Source organism: Leptinotarsa decemlineata, unplaced genomic scaffold (assembly GCF_025532065.1).
Source record: "Leptinotarsa decemlineata unplaced genomic scaffold, Ldec_3_MD MMD2_tig00000090_RagTag_RagTag, whole genome shotgun sequence".
Taxonomy (NCBI): domain Eukaryota; kingdom Metazoa; phylum Arthropoda; class Insecta; order Coleoptera; family Chrysomelidae; genus Leptinotarsa; species Leptinotarsa decemlineata.
In genome coordinates, this window is record NW_027412541.1 from 1,012,568 (window position 1) to 1,037,689 (window position 25,122).

The 25,122-nt window shown below is 35.0% G+C and overlaps 2 protein-coding genes and 1 long non-coding RNA gene across 9 annotated transcripts in view; 2 read left to right on the forward strand and 1 right to left on the reverse strand.

The window, feature by feature from the left end:
* Nucleotides 1-25,122, reverse strand: part of LOC111517555 (arrestin domain-containing protein 3) — a 162,661-nt gene that overhangs the window by 119,926 nt on the left and 17,613 nt on the right. The window lies entirely within an intron of this gene.
* LOC141481218 (uncharacterized) lies at nt 12,853-13,845 on the forward strand. Its single transcript, XM_074172420.1, has 3 exons — nt 12,853-13,261; nt 13,498-13,560; nt 13,754-13,845. Exons 1-3 carry the CDS (start codon nt 12,985-12,987, stop codon nt 13,843-13,845), a joined length of 432 nt encoding a protein of 143 aa, XP_074028521.1. The 5' UTR covers nt 12,853-12,984.
* Nucleotides 15,645-18,205, forward strand: LOC111513462 (uncharacterized). Its single transcript, XR_012464785.1, has 4 exons — nt 15,645-15,926; nt 16,136-16,255; nt 16,310-16,494; nt 16,993-18,205. It is a non-coding gene; the product is annotated as an uncharacterized lncRNA (long non-coding RNA).

Here is a 25,122-nt window from a genome sequence, read left to right on the forward strand (position 1 = left end):
TGAAAAAAAAATTGAGATCGGCCAATCGGTTTCAAACATTTGTTGCTGATACTCAAGGTGTATTTGAGTATACTCCTGGTGAGCAACAAATTTGAAACACTTTTTCTTCTGAGGAAAACTAGTTTGAAGATGGCAAGAAAAAAATTAAAAATTCAATTTTTATTCAAGATAGCAAGAACGTGGGAAATGAAAAAAAAAATGAAAATCATTCGATCGGTTTCATCGGTTTGTTGCTGTTACTCAAGGTGTATTTAAGTTTACTCTTGGTGAGCAACAAATTCAGAACATCTTTAATTCCAGGAAAAGACAGTTTCAAGAGAGCAAGATCATAAAAATTTTTAAAAAAATAGTAGGAGATTTGAGCCGGTTCTAAGCCTCCCCCCACCACTATGACGTCACGTGGGGTGGATGACCTAGACCGACTCATGTGACTTTGAAAAATATGTCTGGTGCATGCCACCTTGATAAATATGTATTGTGCATATGACCTTGAAAAATATGTCTGGTGCATGGGTGGTATGTGTAAATCACAGATTACAGCCGGTTCTGGGCCTCCCCTCACCACTATGACGTATTAATTGCTTTTTTGTTGTTGTTTAGTAACTAACATCAAGGCGATGTGACCTTGAAGTGTCTGGTGCATGGATCGTTCAGATTTTTTTTTCATATGAGATTTTGTGTGTGTGTGTGTGACATAGTGACGTAATTAAATTTGGTTGGTATGTGGGTTTACATTTTTCATTTATGTTCATGACCTTGAACATGGAATTCAACTTTGAGATTAGGGAACTAGATTGCATACATGGTAAAGTCAGGGTTTGATATTGTCCTTCATGTGTACTCTGTACCTGTTTGTACAGAATAAACACACGTCTGAATACCACGAAGATCCATCGACTGATGAGCGGTCCTTCTTCACCAGTTTGGACGGTACCCATCGTGACAGAGAGCGTACACGTCTGCACTCCGTGAAGTTTCAACGACCACTGTTTGCTTGTATCGTCAACACATCGAGTTGGAATGGTGGTGGTGGTGGGGAGCGCCTGTGTTCGACGCATCGAGTTGGCTTCGACCTCGATCTACGTTACACCCTTAACGTACGTCACAAGGTGATAAGGATAAGGCGACTTTGAGGTAGTGTTTTGGGTTTGACTTTGAATGACTTTCATTCACACTTCATATTTTCACAGCTATTTCGAACAATGTTCAAAGTCACATAACCTTGGGGGTTGACCTTGTGATTTCAGTCTGTCTCGGGTCACATTAACATCGAAATGACCTCTACATACGTCACATGATCATGTGCTTGTCTATTACCAAACATACGTCTGCATACTTCAAAGATCCTCCAAGTAATGAATGTTCCATCGGTGGTGACACGCAGGCAGCCGAGAACTGTGTTACTCCCCCCACCACTATGACGTATCAATTGCTTTTTTTTGTTGTTTAGTAACATCAAGGCGATGTGACCTTGAAGTGTCTGGTGCATGAATCATTCAAAATTTTTTCATATGAGATTTTGTGTGTGTGTGTGTTTGTGACATAATTACATTTGGTTGGTTTGTGTGTGTGTGTGTGAATGTGTGAATGCACGGTATAGGGTTTCATCAAGTGCTTGTCCATGTACAAACATACGTCTGCATACTTCAAAGATCCACCAAGTAATGAATGTTCCATCGGTGTGAGCCCACCAAGTAAGTCAAATCAAATCAAATCAAACTTTATTCATCCATTCCATAATTGTCATTTTTTACAGATTGTTACAGATAATATAATAATATAATATAATATAATCCTGTACAGAGGTTACCTAAGCATAAATGCTTGTAGTGCATATCTCTGTAATATATATATATATATATATATATATATATATATATATATATATATAGGGTGTCCCTGGACTTCCTCTTTTCCTCTCGGGAATGTATAGATGGGGTCAAAATATCACCAGTACTTCATATAACTTTTTTTTCTAAAAGTCTTCGTAACCAAGTTACGGACCCTCGAAGTTACAAAATGAAAAATGTTTTTCTTTGATAACTTTTCAAGTGAATATTCAAAATCATCCAAATTTTGGTAATTGACTAAACAAATGAATTCCGTCGATGAGCTTTCATGCAGGAGTCAGTTGTTTTGCTACAAAGTCAGGAACGGACTACCCCCGATGGTCCACACCCCAAAACTTTGAAATGACAGATATTTTTCAATATTTTTCAACAAAATAAGGTTACTTGGACAATTTTATGAATAAAAGTACTCATGTGGAAAGTCGATCGGAGCAACGAGTCTTGATAAAAATGTAGTTCTACTCGACGACATCAAACCCGCTCGTCCACCATTGTTTGAAATGAATAATTATCAAAGCAGAAATAATAATGATAACGTTAATTCAACAACATTTATAACAGGAATGATACAAAGTATGCTAAAATGAAGTCGTAAACAAAAAGTACAGTACCTATATGGAAGTTTAAGTCACAATTGTGATAGCAGATATTTTTTCAAAAGAAATATCAAGTTCTGTAGATTCGTGGTGTTTTTAAACTAACAAGCTACTCTACTATGAAATATCGAATTCATTCCATATTTTGTATGTACATAATACATGTGGAATAATCACGTTTCGTGTTGATCAGTTATCTGAATCTCATGAAACTCAACATTCGAATGTTTCAAATTCTTCTTCACAGCTAAACTGTTGAGGAGTTTCACTGATAATTATAACTTTATGGGAGAAATTCTTTAACACGAATCTAAATTTAGCTGAAAAAACGCACATCGGAAAAAATATTTACTATACTAATAAAAAGCAAACGAATGAACTACAAAAACGGCTGCACATGATCAGGTGAAAAATATCCAGGAAATAATTATGTTCCCTTTCTTTCACAGATGTTGACAAAAAAACCTTTTAGAAAGTTTTGATAAATAATGAGAAACTGGAATGCGATTTTGTTTTGTTGAGTGGTGCGTTGTCATATGACTATCATTGTATTGTCAATATTCTATAGGATATTTTGAATTTTTTTGATATGGCCGAACAGTTTGCATTCAATGAATATGCAGATATGCATGTATTTTATGGACGAGCATTTTGTAATGCTGCAGAAGCTCGTCGTCTGTATTCCGAGCATTTTCCCAATCGAACGGTACCGTCAAGAGAAACATTCGAGCGTGTCGATCGCAGCTTGAGGGAGACAGGTATGTAATAATTGATAATTAATTTGAGCACGTTGTTTTATTTCGATATTATTGTAGGTACAGTTTTGCCAAAACGAGGTGGTGAGGGCGCTCCTAGGACTGTACGTACCGTTGTATTGGAGGAAAATATTTTGGAAGCCGTCGCTGATGATCCTTGAGCATCAGAAATCTATCAGAACAGTTCCATACATCCAAGTTCACTATTCATAGAATAATTAGGGAACAACTGCTCCACCCATTTCACATCCAGAAGGTACATGCCATGACACCTCAAGATTTTCCAGCACGACTGGAATATGCCAATTGGTTCATGGATAGGCAAAGAGAGAATATGACTTTTATTAATCGAGTTTTATTCACTGATGAAGCAGGTTTCAGTAGAGATGGAGTTATCAACTCTCATAATCTCCATATATGGGCCGAAGAAAATCCCCATTGGATATTGCAAACCAAACACCAACGGAAATTCAACGTGAATGTTTGGGCTGGTATCATAGGAAACCATCTTATAGGACCATTCGTTCTACAGGACCGATTGAATGGAGAACGTTATTTGGAGTTCATTCAGAACGATTTGAATGGACTTTTGGAACATGTTCCATTGCAAACCCGAAGAGATATGTGGTTTATGCATGATGGTGCTCCTCCTCATTTTAGTTTGATTGTGCGTGACCATCTGAACCATATTTTCCACAATAGATGGATTGGTAGAGGTGGGCCATATTAATGGCCATCGCGGTCTCCGGATTTAAATTTATTGGATTTCTTTCTGTGGGGGCATCTCTAAAGCCTTGTTTACGCTACACCTATTCACACAAGAGATGCATTGTTGAATAGAATAACATTACATTGTGAAGCCATACGAAACGACCCTGGAATGCTATTTCAAGTACAGAGAGGGTGTCTTCGCAGACTAAGAAAATGTATAGAGAGAGAAGGTGGTCATATCGAGCAGTTTCTGTAGCGGATTTTTCATTTCTGTTTGCTCTTGAGGCTCTTGAGTTTCGTTAGTTAAACGTGTTTGCATTATAAAAATTCGTTATGAACATTTTACCTATCATTTTCATTTTCCTTAAAAACTAATATTTTTGAATAATGGTAGACATCTCAGGATGAATGTTGTTGAATTAACGTTATCATTATTATTTCTGCTTTGATAATTATTCATTTCAAATAATGGTGGACGAGCGGGTTTGATGTCGTCGAGTGAAACTACATTTTTATCAAGACTCGTTGCTCCGATCGACTTTCCACACGAGTACTTTTATTCATAAAATTGTCCAAGTAACCTTAATTTGTTGAAAAATATTGAAAAATATCTGTCATTTCAAAGTTTTGGGGTGTGGACCATCGGGAGTAGTCCGTTCCTGACTTTGTAGCAAAACAACTGACTTCTGCATGAAAGCTCATCGAAGGAATTCATTTGTTTAGTCAATTACCAAAATTTGGATGATTTTGAATATTCACTTGAAAAGTTATCAAAGAAAAACATTTTTCATTTTGTAACTTCGAGGGCCCGTTACTTGGTAACGAAGGATTTTAGGAAAAAAAGTTATATGAAGTACTGGTGATATTTTGACCCCATCTATACATTCCCGAGAGGAAAAGAGGAAGTCCAGGGACACCCTGTATATATATATATATATATATATATATATATATATATATATATATATATATATATATATATATATATATATATATATTGAGTAGAAATGAGTTAACTTGAGGAGCGCTTTTTAATTAATTTTTTTTTCCTTCCTTTATTGTGATTTATTGTTGGTTTTGTATTTTTATGCATATATAGCAAGCATTGGTGCATATGTAGTTTGTTAATGTCAAAGATATCTAGTTCATCGTAAAGCTTATTAGTGGGGAAACATTTGTTTTTTCTGAAACCTATTTTTAGTATACAGTTCTGAGTAGTTTTCAAATTTTGTAATGCATTATTATATGATCCTCCCCATATTACTATACAGTATCTAAATAATGGTTCAATTAGTGATGTATATATAAGTTTTAGGTTACGATTGTCTAAAATGTACCTAAGGATATAAAATTTTCGAATTATTTGCCTAGCTTTATTGTTTACATATTTGGTATGCGCGTTCCATTTAAGGTGTTGATCGACAATTACGCCAAGATATTTTATTTCTTTGGTTTTTTGGATAGATGGATAGTTGCAATTCGGTTGAGTGCATGTTTTCTTATGAAGCATAATATAATTTCTGTTTGGTTGAGTGTCGACATTTGTAGAAAATGTTATAAATTTACTTTTAGACGTATTCAGAGACAACTTGCTATAATTTAGCCATTGTGAAATTTTTATAAGATCCTTTTCAGCTTTATTGAATAGATTAACCCAGTTTTTATCAGTAAGCAAAATTGCCGTATCATCAGCGTATGAAACAAGATGTCCTTGGAAATCTTTAATTTTTGCTATCGAGTTAATATAAACAAGAAAAAGTATTGGGCCCAGAACTGTTCCTTGCGGTACGCCTGTTGTTATTTCAAGTGGTGCGCTGCAAATGTGATCAATTTTTACTCTCTGATATCTGTGTTTCAAATAGTTTTCTAAAATGTTCAATGCTGGACCGCGAATGCCTGCCTCATTTAGTCTTTCTATTAATATTTCGTGACCTACCGTATCAAAAGCCTTTGCTAAGTCGAGAAATATACATGAACATTTTTCTGACTTATCTAAGCAGTCAACAAGTACGTCTACATACTACACTTTCAACATTGAAATGATCTCTACGTACGTCACACGATGTCGACAAGGCGACTTTGAAGAAGTATTTACATGCGGACAAGGCGACATTGAAGTAATGTTTTGGATTTGACATACACGGTAGAGTTAGAATTTGACATTATCGACTGACTAGTGCTCCTTCCTAATCAGTTTGGATGGTACCTATCATGACAGAGAGTGCACACGTCTACACTCTCTGAAGTTCCAACGAGCACTGTTTGGCTCGTATCACCAGGTTTTTTCTGTATCTGCGAAATTCAGGTTCTAGGACGTCAGGATCATGCGCAATTGATATAGAGGGTTCTGGTTTATTGAGGATAATTTGAGACTGATGAATCCTCTGTTCTGGTTTTGACTGCGAAATGATCTTAAACTGTTTTGAACCGTCCCGAATCGTTCTTGCTCTCGAGGCTGAACTGTTCCCGTTGCTCATGCGCATTCATGTGAAAATTTGTTTGGGCTATTTGCTAAGATGTTTTTTTATATATTTGATTTGAAAAATCGATGATTGAGGGTAGATAACATTTGAGCTGACTATAGGGATACGAACAAAATGGACATGATTAATAAATAGTATTTTCTCGTCTTCATCTCTTCATATATACGATAAGTGGCACAGTGGTCTCCTCAAAAGCGTTCTGATTTAAACAAGTGTCCGAGACTATTTCGAACTGTTTGAGATTTTTTGTTTGAACGCACCATGTCTTGCGCAGTTTCCAAACATTTTGGGATGTTAGAAGCTACCATCTGTCAACACATCGAGTTGTGAAATGACATTAACATACGTCACACGATGTCGACAAAGTGACTTTTGAAGAAGTCTTTATATGCGGACAAGGCGACTTTGAAGTAGTGTTTTGGGTTTGACTTTCACGGTGAAGTTATGATTTAACATTATCGTTCATATGTACTCTGTACCAGTTTGTACAGAATAAACACAGGTCTGCATAACGAGTTGTGATCGTAAACGACGCCATCATTCAGTATGTGAGAGCGCATCGAGATGAATTCGTCTTGAGTATATTTCTTACAAAATTTTGTTTACATTGTCATAAAACGTATGTGAAACTGCTGATTACACAGAAATTGCTACTTCGAAATTTCAAAAGTAATACAGTGTTGAATAGACAACTGAATCAAATTTTAAAAAGCCCCTTTCCGATTGGAAAAAAGTTGGTAACGCCCTCTCTGTTTCAAAGATCCACAAAGTAATGTATGTTCCATTGGTGTGAGCCCATCGAGTTAGTGGTGTGACGTCACAGCAGCAACTGTTTAACGATAGGAGAACGTGATGTTTACTCCACGGCGCGTGGCTGAGTAATGCGTATTCATCGGTGGGTCATCAACTCTCTCGATACGGAGATGACTGACGTAATGCATCGCTCATCCCTCGCTGTCAATGGCGACGCACAGGCGGCGAGAACTATGTTAGCGCATCTGTCCTCTAAGGCACGCCAAGTAGGTATGTTTATGCTTTATTACATATAAATGGTCCTCCAAGAGTATTTCAACACATTCTCAACGTATAAGAGGACAAGCATTAGCTGGAAATATAGTTGCGCCATCTATGAACTGAGGTTGAAGACCGTGATCACCAAAGTGTGTAAAAGCATGGTGTTCACTTTCGTACGGTTGTGAAGGTGTTGAAGTAATTTGGAAGTAATATGATTCTTTATTTGGAACAAAATAACTGAATAAAAACTAGTCACTGTATTTAGAAGTTGAAGAGCTTGAAATGTGGAAATAACGTTACAATGGATTAAGTGTCAGTTTGAATAGTAGAGACTGCAAGTAGTTTTTTTTTGATAATTAAAAACCAATCATGATTATGACCACTTTGAAAATATATCTAGTATGAATACGCCAGAGTATACAGTACTATACAGTACACAGTTATATAGTATACAGTACACAGTTATACAAGTGCTTCGGTTTTGCAAAATATTCAGTGAAAATCCCATAAAAAGTGTTACTTGAAGTATTCAATTCAATTGCTCGATTTTTCTAGTATTTCGCAACTTTGCGATTCCTGAATTATAATATCTACGCAAAAATTGTATTAAATTCTGTACCTGAGAGGTAAACTGTCGTAACTACAAAATTCTCGATTTTGGGGTTATTGATGTAACTACATTATCGAGGTGTATAGTGTTGAGTGGATAGTTGCCGATATCTGCACAGCTAATGAATGGCGTCATAGCCAATGTGACTTTAATGTATCTGTCATGATATGATAGAGGTGAACTCAAGTAACTTGAGTTGCAACTGCTCTCTTGTAAAATTTGCAAAATGTTAGTTACAATAGTTTACCTCTGAGGTACAGAATTTATGAAAAAAATAATCGAATCGTTTCATTTTTCATAAGAGTGATAGATGGCGCCATCTTTCCGTCAGTAGAAAACCCAATATCAAATATGATTTTTGAGAATCCCAGGAAGTATGCAACACATCACATCACAAATGGTATCAAATATCACTTGAAAATTAGCTTAACAAACGAGCTTCCATTGAATTATCCGTGCATGGATGCAGAGACACAAATGAATGTCTAAAAGTAAAAAAAAAACACCAGTTGAAAATATATTTGGTCAGGAAATACTCAACACATCATCAACTGAAAATTTATTTATACATATATGTATGCATTGCGAGCACGTACAAATATGCACCTACCATTTATTACAACAAAATAATATATTAATCACTTTCAGATTCAAAACCTTCACCAATGCTCATAATAATAGGTGTAGTGTAATATCCATATCACAAAGACGCTTTTCTCGTTCATACCATTTTTCTATGAGTGATTCAGTGTGTTTCACACATTTTGCCCAGGTTTCAGTGTTGCACTTCTCTAACGCTTCATTCCACATACTTAATACTTTTTCATCACCGTATCCAACTCTACCAATATATTTGTTATAGTAGGTTTTGCAATCAGCCAAAATTATTTCAATAGCATTAAAATCTGGATGGTAAGGTGATAATCTTAATACTTCATGTCCATGTTCTCGTACCAGTTCATCTATAATATATAATAATAATAATAAACGTCTTTATTGTATTAAATGACATATGATAAACAAATGAAATGAAAGTGTTGACGAAGTCTAGCTCAGAGCTATTCTACTCAACCAACAGGGGTTTCAACCCCGATTTGAAAAAGAAAGTTCACAAGTTAGGTAAAAAATAATTTTAGTAAATGGCTGTACTTAGTAGATAAGAAAAATAATTGAGTGGCATAGTAAACATAAATAAGTTATACAGGTTAATCACCATCACATATACATTATTGAAAACTTACTAGCCTGAATAATTACAGTCAATTAAAAGGTAAAATGTAAATTATCAGAATTTGCTATATTACATCATTGTGTGAGTAATAAATAGTTCTTAAATTTATATTTGAATTTATTTATGTTATATAACTTGATTTGGTCAGGAAAAAGATTGTACATTCGAATGGAGTTGAAAATAAAAGATCGTTGAAATATCACAGTTTTGTGCTGGGGCATGCTCAGGGCAGATCTGTTTCTGACATTTTTTGAATGTATTCTAGAATGTGAAATGAATTTATGCAATGGAGCTGGTGGGTTGGACTTGTTTAGGAGTCCATGTGTGAATGAAACCAAGTGGAGTTACCGTCTATTCTCCATGTTCAGCCAGTTGCACTCTTTGAGTTTATGGGAGATGGAGTCATATTTTCGTATTCCATAAATTAGTCTGCAATAACTATTCTGCACTTTTTGTATCCGATTACTATCATCTTTTGTTAAACAGGGTTCGGTTCATCTTAGCCAATTGCAATAATTCTGGTTTTATTAATTTTTTCATCAAAATCAATGTTGTTTTTGTGTAACCAACTAACATTTTCCGATTTTCTTGAAGAACTGTGTTAGGAATCACACGTTAAAAGGTAAGACCTCGTTAATCCTTAGCTCGCACAAGTTTCGACTTCTGAGGGTTGTCGTTCGTAGGGGTGCGACAGCTGGTTAACGGAAAAACAGATTTTAAAACAGATTTTTTTTTTTTTAAACTGGTAGGCTGTTTATTCAAAATTTCACTGTGGTATAGTGCATTGTCCATTATAATTAAAGATGGTTCTTCCTAACTGGGAAGTAACTGTAAAGTAATCCACTTGGTGAACATTATACTATTCATTTCTCCATGGTAATCTAAGGTCAAAGATTTTGAACAGAACAATAAACTGGCTTCTGGAATAAACCCTTTCATAGAACCAGCAGGCACAACAATAAATCGTTTACCATCATATCCTTCGGGTTTGCGTACACTTTTTACATTATCATCCTTCCAAGACTTTCTTTTATTTCCTCTTCTTCGGTTTTCCCGGTATTTGCGTAAAAAATGCTCGTGAAACGATATTAGGTCTTTCAATCAAAGCTCTTCGATTATCATCTTTTTCAAATTTAAATCCCAGATCTTTCAGTAAAACATTTGAAGATGATTTGCACATAGAAACAATTTCCTTATTTTTCAGCTCATCGTTCAAAGATCGAAGGGTAAGATTTTTTTTCTGGAAGAAAATATTCAAATTAATATAGGTACATTTCAAAATTCATTGAATAGGAGAATTGATATTATAACTACACTTCAAATACGAGATACAAGTGAACCTTCTTTTCTTTTCTTTTATCATTTTAATGGTTACCTCTTGAACAGATGAAAATGGTAACAAAGGTCCTCCAAGCGCCCTCTCCCTTTCAAAATATTCGCACAAGTTCAACACAAATTGTTGTGTTTGTGAATTAAGAATACTTCCAGGCATAATCTAAAAAGAAGTATAAATATATTGTACATGTTTGGCATGACTTCATAGATTTAATTATCAAATCAATCAAATTATCAAATCAAATATCAATTATGAGGTTGGAAATATTAACATTAAAAAACCTTTATGAATAAAACACATTGTATTGTACTTACTTTGAAAGTAATGATGATGCATTTAGCTTTGAAAAAAACTATTTTTGTAATATATTTGACTGTAAACTGTCAATATCATGTCTGACAAATGTAGCTAAATTGTAAAACACTGTCGGCTGTCTGGTTATCTCTTTCCACTGTTATGAGTATTAATGGATCATCACTATAACATATATATATATATATATCTTCTTCAGGAAGTGTCACGAAACAATAGTTATTTAACACCCACAACACCGTTTCCATGATGGAAATGGGACATAATTGGTGCGATGGTTGCGAGAGACCCCTAACAAATTTCACCCGAGTGTCGACATGTATAATATGCAATAATGTCAAATCTGTGACACATAACCGTGGAACTACTGGACAAAAAAAACAACAGCCCTTTTCAGGGCTACATTATTTATACAAACAGTAGTAGATTATGTGACAAAGGACTGCTTTGACTGAAAAAGTCGTGGTTGGGAATTTGTTAGTCATTTAATATATCTATGCATTATATGACAAATTACTATTTTCACTGAAAAGTCGAAGTTGGGAATTTGTTAGTCATTGAATATCTGTGCATATGATGAGTACTTCTTTAACTGAAAGTTGAAGTTGAAAATTTGTCATCATTGAATATACATGCATATACTGGTGTCCGAAATTATCCTCAGTAAACCAGAACGTTATATCTGCGCATAATCCTGGCGTCCTGAGACCTGAATTTTGTAAAACCAGAACAAACCTGATATGATCTGTGTTGAAGAATATAAAAATTAAATTGCTTTGATCTGTTATATAGCAAAAATTATAAGAAATGCTAAAAAATATTGGAAATCATTTTTCAAAGGACTGACAGGTGACGCCATCTTTTGTCACGCCTCTTTTTCTCATTGACTAATTAAGTCAATTTGTAAACGATTTCTCGTTGTTCCACAATTTGGCATGAGGGTGACAACTATGGATTAGAGAGAGCATAGTTCCCAGGATAGGCCGCCAGCTTTTAAACAGTGAAGAAAGGCGTGGGTAAGATGGAGAGTAGAGCGCCACCCGCTTCATCAACCCTGGAGCTTATATAGCATACTAAACAGAAACGGGAAATTTATTCCAACTGGTAACCGATTGAATCAAACTCAGATCGAGGTAAAATATCTATAATTCCTTTCCCTAACATCCACACCTTTCTCAGTTGGTTCCAAACTTGTTAACAAATCCCTTGATTCATCTGTCAGTTTATAAATTGTATCAACTGTTATTATAAAGACTCCCCCTACAATACTGGCAGGAAGCCTTGACCTCCTGAGGCCACAAAGTGTCAAATGTGAGAAGGTTTTACTTTTCTAACAGACTTCCTAATTTCTGACGTCACAAGTAAGCGGAGCTTAGTGAACTTTTCCAAACATATCGATTTTACATCTTAAAACGCCATAAGAAATTATTTATATACACAGACTACAGAAACAAGTTTAGATAGGCAACTGTATACTTGTAGATAAAAAATACTAATGCTCCACAGGTCCGTAGCGGATGTTACCCGAACTACATAAAGAAAACTGTAATCCCGAGTATTTGAGGGTGGATTTTTTAAAGTTCGCTCCAATTTGAATAGTAAAATTTTAAATGTATGCACATAAATTCAACATCATATGAAAGTTCCCTCTCATAATAAATGTAATTGAAATTTTACTTATGAATTGTTTGTATTTAAAAAAAACAGCTTTTACTAACATTTTTGAAAATTTCTAAATGAAACAGGTTTCGAATAGCAATTAAGTGGGGTTAATTTTCAAATTTGTTAAGCAAAAACCACCTGAAATAAAATTTCGAACACATTTATAATTGAAGAAAATTTTCAAATGGTGCAGCCTTTATAGCTGTCAGTATCTCGCTCACTATATTGGCCTCACGAGCTTCTAATGTTTGCACTTGTAAATAATATAAGAAAATGATTGAATGAATATATTTAACATTTTGGCGGGAAAGCGTGTGTTACTTTTCTATTGTTAACAATCAGTATTCTGTGTTTTCAGTACATGTTAATCACAAGTTATAAACTTATTTAATACCGATTGTTTTGTGCAAGTTGTATTTAAAAAATGGATGAGAACTATGTTCCCCCAACAAAGCGTAGAAGGTGTTGCGTCGCAGGCTGTACTAATAGGGATAGTAAAAGACATTGTTTTCCCAAAAATCAACCGGATGTTTTCAATACTTGGATCGAGCGAATTAAACCTTATAATTACGAAAATCTTTCTCTAGACAAAATCTACAATTCCTATCATGTTTGTCATGAACATTTTACCCCGGAGTGTATGGTGCCAGGAACCAAAAGAGGACTTAAATTTGGTGCTGTTCCATACCTCAGAATACCAGGTAATGAGTTGGATTAATGTACCTTCACTTCATTTTATTCCTCTGCATTTACAAAAAATACAGTGTATATATAGTAGCTGTAAAACTATTCTTACATAATATATGATTGATGATATATTATTTAATTATATTATTATTTCATATATATTATATTATTTAATAAACTTTTTTTATTTTTACTTCACATTTGATAATATTATTATTATTATTATCACTTACCTACAATCTTGTTGAAGGTTTCCAAGGAAAACCAGATCATCAGGAATTGAGTGCAAGCGAGCCAGTAGGAATTGACCCAGGTAAAAATATAATACCTCATTTTGTACCATATTGTGTATATCTATAATATTTTCAATCTCTATATTCTCTCATTGGTTGCACCGTTTATATATTCAACCAGAAGAATGAAGATGTTTATTCAGAATTTATTACAGTTAATGTATTATTTTTTTGTATTAGACATTATTTGATATTTCAATGGAATTTCTTCAGATTATTCCTCAACAAATGAAGAACTTATATACTCAGGACCATCAACTTCAAGTTTTCAGGAGTTACAAGATGAAATTACTAGACCATCTTGAAAGGATACAATGGATTACCTAATCACATAAAAGATGTGCAAACAAAGAATTTAAAACTAGTCTTGTAATTTACATTAGGTTTACGGACGTATTTATATATTGATGATGTCTTTATAAGTTATCTATTGACATATATGTATATATTACTAATGTCTTCATTTTTATTATTTTTTAAATTGTATGTATATTAGGATTATTCCCATTCAATAAATATTCATTCAATAATTTTTTTATATTATTTACAAGTGCAAACATTAGAAGCTCGTGAGACCAATATAGTGAGCGAGATACTGACAGCTATAAAGGCTGCACCATTTGAAAATTTTCTTCAATTATAAATGTAATCGAAATTTTATTTCAGGTGGTTTTTGCTTAACAAATTTGAAAATTAACCCCACTTAATTGCTATTCGAAACCTGTTATATTTAGAAATTTTCAAAAATGTTAGTAAAAGCTGTTTTTTTTAATACAAACAATTCCGGGATTACAGTTTTCTTTATGTAGTTCGTGTAACATCCGCTACGGACCTGTGGAGCATTAGTATTTTGTATCTACAAGTATACAGTTGCCTATCTAAACTTGTTTCTGTAGTCTGTGTATATAAATAATTTCTTATGGCGTTTTAAGATGTAAAATCGATATGTTTGGAAAAGTTCGCTAAGCTCCGCCTACTTGTGACGTCAGAAATTAGGAAGTTTGTTAGAAAAGAAAAACCTTCTCACATTTGACACTTTGTGGCCTCAGGAGGTCAAGGCTTCCTGTCAGTATTGTAGGGGGAGTCTTTATAATGACAGTTGATACAATTTATAAACTGACAGATGAATCAAGGGATTTGTTAACAAGTTTGGAACCAACTGAGAAAGGTGTGGATGTTAGGAAAAGGAATTATAGATATTTTACCTGGATCTGAGTTTGATTCAATCGGTTGCCAGTTGGAATAAATTTCCCTTTTCTGTTTAGTATGCTATATAAGTCCCAGGGTTGATAAAGCGGGTGGCGCTCTACTCTCCATCTTACCCACGCCTTCCTTCACTGTTCAAAAGCTGGCGGCCTATCCTGGGAACTATGCTCTCTCTAATCCATAGTTGTTACCCTCATGCCAAATTGTGGAACAACGAGAAATCGTTTACAAATTGACTTAATTAGTCAATGAGAAATAAAAGGCGTGACAAAAGATGGCGCCACCTGTCAGTCCTTTGAAAAATGATTTCCAATATTTTTTAGCATTTCTTATAATTTTTGCTATATAACAGATCAAAGCAATTTAATTTTTATATTCTTCAACACAGATCATATCAGGTTTGTTCTGGTTTTACAAAATTCAGGTCCCAGGACGCCAGGATTATGCGCAGATATAACGTTCTGGTTTACTGAGGATAATTTCGGACACCAGTATATGCATGTATATTCAATGATGACAAATTTTCAACTTCAACTTTCAGTTAAAGAAGTACTCATCATATGCACAGATATTCAATGACTAACAAATTCCCAACTTCGACTTTTCAGTGAAAATAGTAATTTGTCATATAATGCATAGATATATTCAATGACTAACAAATTCCCAACAACGACTTTTTCAGTCAAAGCAGTCCTTTGTCACATAATCTACTACTGTTTGTATGAATAATGTAGCCCTGAAAAGGGCTGTTGTTTTTTTTTGTCCAGTAGGTCCACGGTTATGTGTCACAGATTTGACACTATTGCATATTATACATGTCGACACTCGGGTGAAATTTGTTAGGGGTCTCTCGCAACCATCGCACCAATTATGTCCCATTTCCATCATGGAAACGATGTTGTGGGTGTTAAATAACTATTGTTTAGTGACACTTCCTGAAGAAGATATATATATGTTATAGCGATGATCCATTAACACTCATAACAGTGGAAAGAGATAACCAGACAGCCGACAGTGTTTTACAATTTAGCTACATTTGTCAGACATGATATTGACAGTTGACAGTATCGTTGTTTTATGTTATTGGGTATTGTTTTCGTCAGTTTTACAGTATTTTACAGTCAAATATATTACAAAAATAGTTTTTTTCAAAGCTAAATGCATCATCATTACTTTCAAAGTAAGTACAATACAATGTGTTTTATTCATAAAGGTTCTTTAATTTTAATATTTCCAACCTCACAATTGATATTTGTGGCTATAATTCCGCATTACCGGGATATTGTACAAGAGTAATTGGGAGTGTGGAAACAATAATGAGAGAAATAACATTAATTAAATCGATGAAGTCATGCCAAACATGTACAATATATTCATACTCCTTTTTAGATTATGCCTGGAAGTATTCTTAATTCACAAACACAACAATTTGTGTTGAACTTGTGCGAATATTTTGAAAGGGAGAGGGCGCTTGGAGGACCTTTGTTACCATTTTCATCTGTTCAAGAGGTAACCATTAAAATGATAAAAGAAATGTCATAACTTTTCTTAACTGTATTTTAGAGAGTTGCAGATGCATTTAAAATATCTAAAAAAAACGGTGTTCAACATCAAACAAAGAAATAAACACAAACCCATTCCATCAACTCCAGGAAAAAGTAGACATCGTATCAAAAAGAAAACATCTGATTTACCTGAAGGGCAGGAAATGGAAGTACGATATACTCTGTACGATATGTATAAAGACAGTGAGTACACCTTCTTAATACATGGTGAAGGAAAGACGGTACAAATTGACTGTTCAGATGTCTATATGATAAAAATGTTATTTCACGTGTTTTCTGTTTGAGTGCGTTGCGTCGGGACTTCTAATTCTAGCTATACCATAGGTTAAATTTTGACAAATGTCATTTTTAACCAATGAAATTAAGTGTATCGGTGCAGCACACTCCCAAAAAGAAAACAGATTTTATTCGATGCAAATGACTTAGACACGACACTGACTAGTGAGAAAAAATTCTAAACAAATAAAACCCCCCTCCCATTTTTATCAGTCACAACTGTATCAGGAAAGGCCTTGGATGTATGATAATTAGTTAACTAGTCAAACTTTATTGTCAAATATATTTTTCTTTTACATTTGAAGGTTCACTTGTATCTCGTATTTGAAGTGTAGTTATAATATCAATTCTCCTATTCAATGAATTTTGAAATGTACCTATATTAATTTGAATATTTTCTTCCAGAAAAAAAATCTTACCCTTCGATCTTTGAACGATGAGCTGAAAAATAAGGAATATGTTTCTATGTGCAAATCATCTTCAAATGTTTTACTGAAAGAGCTGGGATTTAAATTTGAAAAAGATCATAATCGAAGAGCTTTGATTGAAAGACCTAATATCGTTTCACGAGCATTTTTTTACGCAAATACCGGGAAAACCGAAGAAGAGGAAATAAAAGAAAGTCTTGGCAGGATAATAATGTAGAAAGTGTACGCAAACCCGAAGGATATGATGGTAAACGATTTATTGCTGTGCCTGCTGGTTCTATGAAAGGGTTTATTCCAGAAGCCAGTTTATTGTTCTGTTCAGAATCTTTGACCTTAGATTACCATGGAGAAATGAATAGTATAATGTTCACCAAGTGGATTACTTTACAGTTACTTCCCAGTTTGGAAGAACCATCTTTAATTATAATGGACAATGCACTATACCACAGTGAAATTTTGAATAAACAGCCTACCAGTTCTTCAAGAAAATCGGAAAATGTTAGTTGGTTACACAAAAACAACATTGATTTTGATGAAAAAATTAATAAAACCAGAATTATTGCAATTGGCTAAGATGAACCGAACCCTGTTTAACAAAAGATGATAGTAATCGGATACAAAAAGTGCAGAATACTTATTGCAGACTAATTTATGGAATACGAAAATATGACTCCATCTCCCATAAACTCAAAGAGTGCAACTGGCTGAACATGGAGAATAGACGGTAACTCCACTTGGTTTCATTCACACATGGACTCCTAAACAAGTCCAACCCACCAGCTCCATTGCATAAATTCATTCCACGTTCTAGAATACATTCAAAAAATGTCAGAAACAGATCTGCCCTGAGCATGCCCCAGCACAAAACTGCGATATTTCAACGATCTTTTATTTTCAACTCCATTCGAATGTACAATCTTCTTCCTGACCAATTCAAGTTATATAACATAAATAAATTCAAATATAAATTTAAGAACTATTTATTACTCACACAATGATGTAATATAGCAAATTCTGATAATTTACATTTTACCTTTTAATTGACTGCAATTATTCAGGCTAGTAAGTTTTCAATAATGTATATGTGATGGTGATTAACCTGTATAATTTATTTATGTGTACTATGCCACTCAATTATTTTTCTTATCTACTAAGTACAGCCATTTACTAAAATTATCTTTTACCTAACTTGTGAACTTTCTTTTTCAAATCAGGGTTGAAACCCCTGTTGGTTGAGTAGAATAGCTCTGAGCTAGACTTCGTCAACACTTTCATTTCATTTGTATATCATATGTCATTTAATTCAATAAAGACGTTTATTATTATTATTATATATTAAAGATGAACATTGGTGAAAGTTTTGAATCTGAAAGTGATTAATATATTATTTTGTTGTAATAAATGGTAGGTGCATAATTGTACGTGCTCGCAATGCATACATATATGTATAAATAAATTTTCAGTTGATGATGTGTTGAGTATTTCCTGACCAAATATATTTTCAACTGGTGTTTTTTTTACTTCTTAGACATTCATTTGTATCTCTGCATCCATGCACGGATAATTCAATGGAAGCTCGTTTGTTAAGCTAATTTTCAAGTGATATTTGATACAATTTGTGATGTGATGTGTTGCATACTTCCTGGGATTCTCAAAAATCATATTCGATATTGGGTTTTCTACTGACGGAAAGATGGCGCCACCTATCACTCTTTTGAAAAATGAAACGATTCGATTATTTTTTTCATAAATTCTGTACCTCAGAGGTAAACTATCGTAACTAACATTTTGCAAATTTTACAAGAGAGCAGTTGCAACTCAAGTTACTTGAGTTTACCTCTATCATATCATGACAGATACATTAAAGTCACATTGGCTATGACGCCATTCATTAGCTGTGCAGATATCGGCAACTATCCACTCAACACTATACACCTCGATAATGTAGTTACATCAATAACCCCAAAATCGAGAATTTTGTAGTTACGACAGTTTACCTCTCAGGTACAGAATTTAATACAATTTTTGCGTAGATATTATAATTCAGGAATCGCAAAGTTGCGAAATACTAGAAAAATCGAGCAATTGAATTGAATACTTCAAGTAACACTTTCTATGGGATTTTCACTGAATATTTTGCAAAACCGAAGCACTTGTATAACTGTGTACTGTATACTATAGTTTTCTCTGGCGTATTCATACTAGATATATTTTCAAAGTGGTCATAATCATGATTGGTTTCTAATTATCAAAAAAAAAACTACTTGCAGTCTCTACTATTCAAACTGACACTTAATCCATTGTAACGTTATTTCCACATTTCAAGCTCTTCAACTTCTAAATACAGTGACTAGTTTTTATTCAGTTATTTTGTTCCACATAAAGAAGCATATTACTTCCAAATTACTTCAAGACCTTCACAACCGTACGAAAGTGAACACCATGCTTTTACACACTTTGGTGATCACGGTCTTCAACCCCAGTTCATAGATGGCGTAACTATATTTCCAGCTAATGCTTGTCCTCTTATACGTTGAGAATGTGGTGAAATACTCTTGGAGGACCATTTATATGTAATAAAGCATAAACATACCTACTTGGCGTGCCTTAGAGGACAGATGCGCTAACATAGTTCTCGCCGCCTGTGCGTCGCCATTGACAGCGAGGGATGAGCGATGCATTACGTCAGTCATCTCCGTATCGAGAGAGTTGATGACCCACCGATGAATACGCATTACTCAGCCACGCGCCGTGGAGTAAACATCACGTTCTCCTATCGTTAAACAGTTGCTGCTGTGACGTCACACCACTAACTCGATGGGCTCACACCAATGGAACATACATTACTTTGTGGATCTTTGAAACAAAGAGGGCGTTACCAACTTTTTTCCAATCGGAAAGGGGCTTTTTAAAATTTGATTCAGTTGTCTATTCAACACTGTATTACTTTTGGAATTTCGAAGTAGCAATTTCTGTGTAATCAGCAGTTTCACATACGTTTTATGACAATGTAAACAAAATTTTGTAAGAAATATACTCAAGACGAATTCATCTCGATGCGCTCTCACATCCTGAATGATGGCGTCGTTTACGATCACAACTCGTTATGCAGACCTGTGTTTATTCTGTACAAACTCGTACAGAGTACATATGAACGATAATGTCAAATCATAACTTCACCGTGAAAGTCAAACCCAAAACACTACTTCAAAGTCGCCTTGTCCGCATATAAAGACTTCTTAAAAGTCACTTTGTCGACATCGTGTGACGTATGTTAATGTCATTTCACAACTCGATGTGTTGACAGATGGTAGGTTCTAACATCCCAAAACGTTTGGAAACTGCGCACGACATGGTGCGTACAAACAAAATATCTCAAACAGTCCGAAATAGTCTCGGACACTTGTTTAAATCAGAACGCTTTTGAGGAGACCACTGTGCCACCTATCGTATATATGAAGAGATGAAGACGAGAAAATACTATTTATTAATCATGCCCATTTTGTTCGTATCCCTATAGTCAGCTCAAATGTTATCTACCCTCAATCATCGATTTTTCAAATCAAATATATAAAAAAACATTTTAGCAAATAGCCCAAACAAATTTCCACATGAATGCGCATGAGCAACGGGAACAGTTCAGCCTCGAGAGCAAGAACGATTCGGGACGGTTCAAAACAGTTTAAGATCATTTCGCAGTCAAAACCAGAACAGAGGATTCATCAGTCTGAAATTATCCTCAATAAACCAGAACGCTCTATATCAACTGCGCATAATCCTGACGTCCTAGAACCTGAATTTCGCAGAACCAGAAAAAACCTGGTGATACTAGCCAAGCAGTGGTCGTTGGAACTTCAGAGAGTGTAGACGTGTGCACTCTCTGTCATGATAGGTACCATCCAAACTGATTAGGAAGGAGCACTAGTCAGTCGATAATGTCAAATTCTAACTCTACCGTGTATGTCAAATCCAAAACATTACTTCAATGTCGCCTTGTCCGCATGTAAATACTTCTTCAAAGTCACCTTGTCGACATCGTGTGACGTATGTAGAGATCATTTCAATGTTGAAAGTGTAGTATGTAGACGTACTTACTTAGTGGGCTCACACCGATGGAACATTCATTACTTGGTGGATCTTTGAAGTATGCAGACGTATGTTTGTACATGGAAAAGCACTTGATGAAACCCTATACCGTGCATTCACACATACACACACACAAACCAACCAAATGTAATTATGTCACAAACACAGACACACACACAAAATCTCATATGAAAAAATTTTGAATGATTCATGCACCAGACACTTCAAGATCACATCGGCTGCCTGCGTGTCACCACCGATGGAACATTCATTACTTGGAGGAACTTTGAAGTATGCAGACGTATGTTTGGTAATAGACAAGCACATGATCATGTGACGTAGTTAGAGGTCATTTCGATGTTAATGTGACCCGAGACAGACTGAAATCACAAGGTCAACCCCCAAGGTTATGCGACTTTGAACATTGTTCGAAATAGCTGTGAAAATATGAAGTGTGAATGAAAGTCATTCAAAGTCAAACCCAAAACACTACCTCAAAGTCGCCTTATCCTTATTACCTTGTGACGTACGTTAAGGGTGTAACGTAGATCGAGGTCGAAGCCAACTCGATGCGTCGAACACAGGCGCTCCCCACCACCACCACCACCAATTCCAACTCGATGTGTTGACAGAAGGCGATACAAGCAAACAGTGGTCGTTGAAACTTCACGGAGTGCAGACGTGTACGCTCTCTGTCACGATGGGTACCGTCCAAACTGGTGAAGAAGGACCGCTCATCAGTCGATGGATCTTCGTGGTATTCAGACGTGTGTTTATTCTGTACAAACAGGTACAGAGTACACATGAAGGACAATATCAAACCCTGACTTTACCATGTATGCAATCTAGTTCCCCAATCTCAAAGTTGAATTCCATGTTCGAGGTCATGAACATAAATGAAAAATGTAAACCCACACACCAACCAAATTTAATTACGTCACTATGTCACACACACACAAAATCTCATATGAAAAAAAAAACTGAACGATCCATGCACCAGACACTTCAAGGTCACATCGCCTTGATGTTACTAAACAACAACAAAAAAGCAATTAATACGTCATAGTGGTGGGGGGAAGCCCAGAACCGGCTGTAATCTGTGATTTACACATACCACCCATGCACCTGACATATTTTTCAAGGTCATATGCACAATACATATTTATCAAGGTGGCATGCACCAGACATATTTTTCAAAGTCACATGAGTCGGTCTAGGTCATCCACCCCACGTGACGTCATAGTGTTGGGAGGAGGCTTAGAACCGGCTCAAATCTCCTACTAAAAATATTTAATTTTTTTTCGCTATATCCAAGGTTCAGCAACTAAATAGCAACTAATATTATGTAAAGATCAAAGGGAAAGTATATAATTTATTGAGTTACCTTGCTACTTTGATATCACGATAGCATTATTTGCGATTTCTAGGGATCGGCACGAACAACAAAATCGTTGTTTTGGCAACTAATTAGCTACAAATTGACGTATTTTTTTTGTAATTTTGCTGGATTCGCCTTGCTTGCCTGATAGGGCTCCGATAGAGAATAAAACTACCTGCGTTTTGTAAGACTTCTCTAGCAGAGAGATCCTACACCACGGAGCTAGGCAAATATATTTCCTATCAACTATCCAAAAAGATATAATCAATATTTTGAAACTGGTGTACACAACGGTATGAACTTAATTCAAAGATTATTCGAAATTTTGTCAAATATTGGAAACAATAGATATATTTCAATGAATGATATTATTTACGGCAGTATTTACCTAAATAATCCTAGTTACTGATGACATTGATTCTAGCGATGTTTTATTCGTACTTTGGTGAAATATGTTCACTGTCATGTATAGGAATAACCCTGGATCGGTTGAATGAGAAGTCACAGCTAAGCATTCTTGGAGTCCACACGTGTTGTTTATTAATGTTCGTTATGGGATTAGAATAAATTTTATATTCGAAGAATTCGTGTTTATGTTATCTGACAGTCAATGGAATTCATTTATACTCGTAATTTGAAATAGTTCACTCCGACTGATTTAACATACCTACTAAAAGAAATTGCGTGATCTTGCAAACGAAGAATCAAGGCCTCTCAGCGTTGCCACAATGGTATATTTGAATTAAACAGGCCTACATCACACAAAACGGTTCATTGTGGAAGGTATGAAGCTATAAAAAATTCTATATAATGAAAACGGAAGAACAAAATAAGAAATTAATTCAGTGTACCGGTAGATTGAGTTATCGATATGTTTGAGATACCTCACTAGTATTTCGAACCCGCCACATAGGTAGATTTTTAAATTTTTTTCACATAAACCTATTCCCTCAGCCGGCCTGGAAAACTATGACGTGAAGTTTTTCTCGTCAAATCCGTTGTCAGGAATAATATCACTCAATCTTGTAGGTGTACAAACTCAATTTCTGAATATATGATTTTTTCAAGTTTCCACTCCATTTTCATCCCCTCAGACGGCCTGGAAAACTATAACGTGAAGTTTTTCTCGTCAAATCGGGTGTCAGGAATAACATATATCAATCTTGTAGGTGTACGAAATCCATTTTTGAATATATGATTTTTTCAAGTTTCCACTCCATTTTCACCCCATCAGACGGCTTGGAAAACTATAACTTGAAGTTTTTCCCGTCAAATCGGTGATCGGGAATAATATATCTTGATCTTGTAGGTGTACAAAGTAAATTTTAAATATATGATTTTTTTCAACTTTCCACCCCATTTTCATCCCCTCAGACGGCCTGGAAAACTATGACGTGAAGTTTTTCTCGTCAAATCGGGTGTCAGGAATAACATATATCAATCTTGTAGGTGTACAAACTCAATTTTCAAATATATGATTTTTTCAAATTTCCACCCCATTTTCACCCCCTCAGACGGCCTGGAAAACTATAATGTAATTTTTTTTTGTCGAATAGATCATCAGGAATGACTCATCTCAATTTTATAGATGTACAAACCCAATTTTTAAATATATGATTTTTTCAAATTTCCACCACATTTTCACCTCTTCAGACGGCCTGGAAAACTATGACGTGAAGTTTTTCTCATCGAATCGGGTATCAGGATAAACATATCTCAATTTTGTAGGTGTATACAGTCAATTTTTGAAGATATGATTTTTTCAACTTTCCATCCAATTTTCACCTCCTCAGACGGCCTGGAAAACTATGACGTGAAGTTTTTCTCGTCAAATCGGGTGTCAGGAAAAACATATCTCAATCTTGTAGGTGTACAAACTCAATTTTCAAATATATGATTTTTTCAAATTGCCACCCCATTTTCACCCCTTCAGACGGCCTGGAAAACTATAACGTGAAGCCGAATAGATAATCAGAAATAACATATCTCAATTTTGTAGGTGTGCAAAGTCGATTTTTCATATCAAGACATTTTTTGATATTTTCACCCCTTGTTCACCCTCTCAGACGGCCTGAAAAACTATGATATGAAGTATTTTCTATCACTAGATCATGATAGAAAATATATCTCAAACTTATAGGTCCACACATTCAATTTTCGAAGATACGATTTTTACAAGTTTCCACCCCATGTTCACCCCCTCAGACGGCCTGGAAAACTATAACGAAGTTTTTCTCGTCAAATCGGGTATCAGGAATAACATATCTCAATCTTGTAGGTGTACAAAGTCAATTTTTGAATATATGATTTTTTCAAGTTTCCACCCCATTTTCACCCCCTCAGACGGCCTGGAAAACTATAGCGTGAAGTTTTTCCCGTCGAATCGGGTATCAGGAATAACATATCTCAATCTTGTGGGTGTACAAGGTCAATTTTCAAATATATGATTTTTTCAAATTCCCCTTCCATTTTCACCCCTCAGACGGCCTGGAAAACTAAGACGTGAAGTTTTTCTCGTCAAATCGGGTATCAGGAATAACATATCTCAATCTTGTAGGTGTACAAAGTCAATTTTTGAATATATGATTTTTTCAACTTTCCACCCCATTTTCACCCCCTCAGACGGCCTGGAAAACTATGACG

Coding starts and splice junctions, on each gene's coding strand:
- LOC141481218 (XM_074172420.1), top strand. CDS start 12,985: ATGGATGAGAACTATGTTCCCCCAACAAAGCGTAGAAGGTGTTGCGTC. Junction 13,262..13,497: donor TCCATACCTCAGAATACCAG/GTAATGAGTTGG, acceptor ATCTTGTTGAAG/GTTTCCAAGGAAAACCAGAT. Junction 13,561..13,753: donor GCCAGTAGGAATTGACCCAG/GTAAAAATATAA, acceptor GAATTTCTTCAG/ATTATTCCTCAACAAATGAA.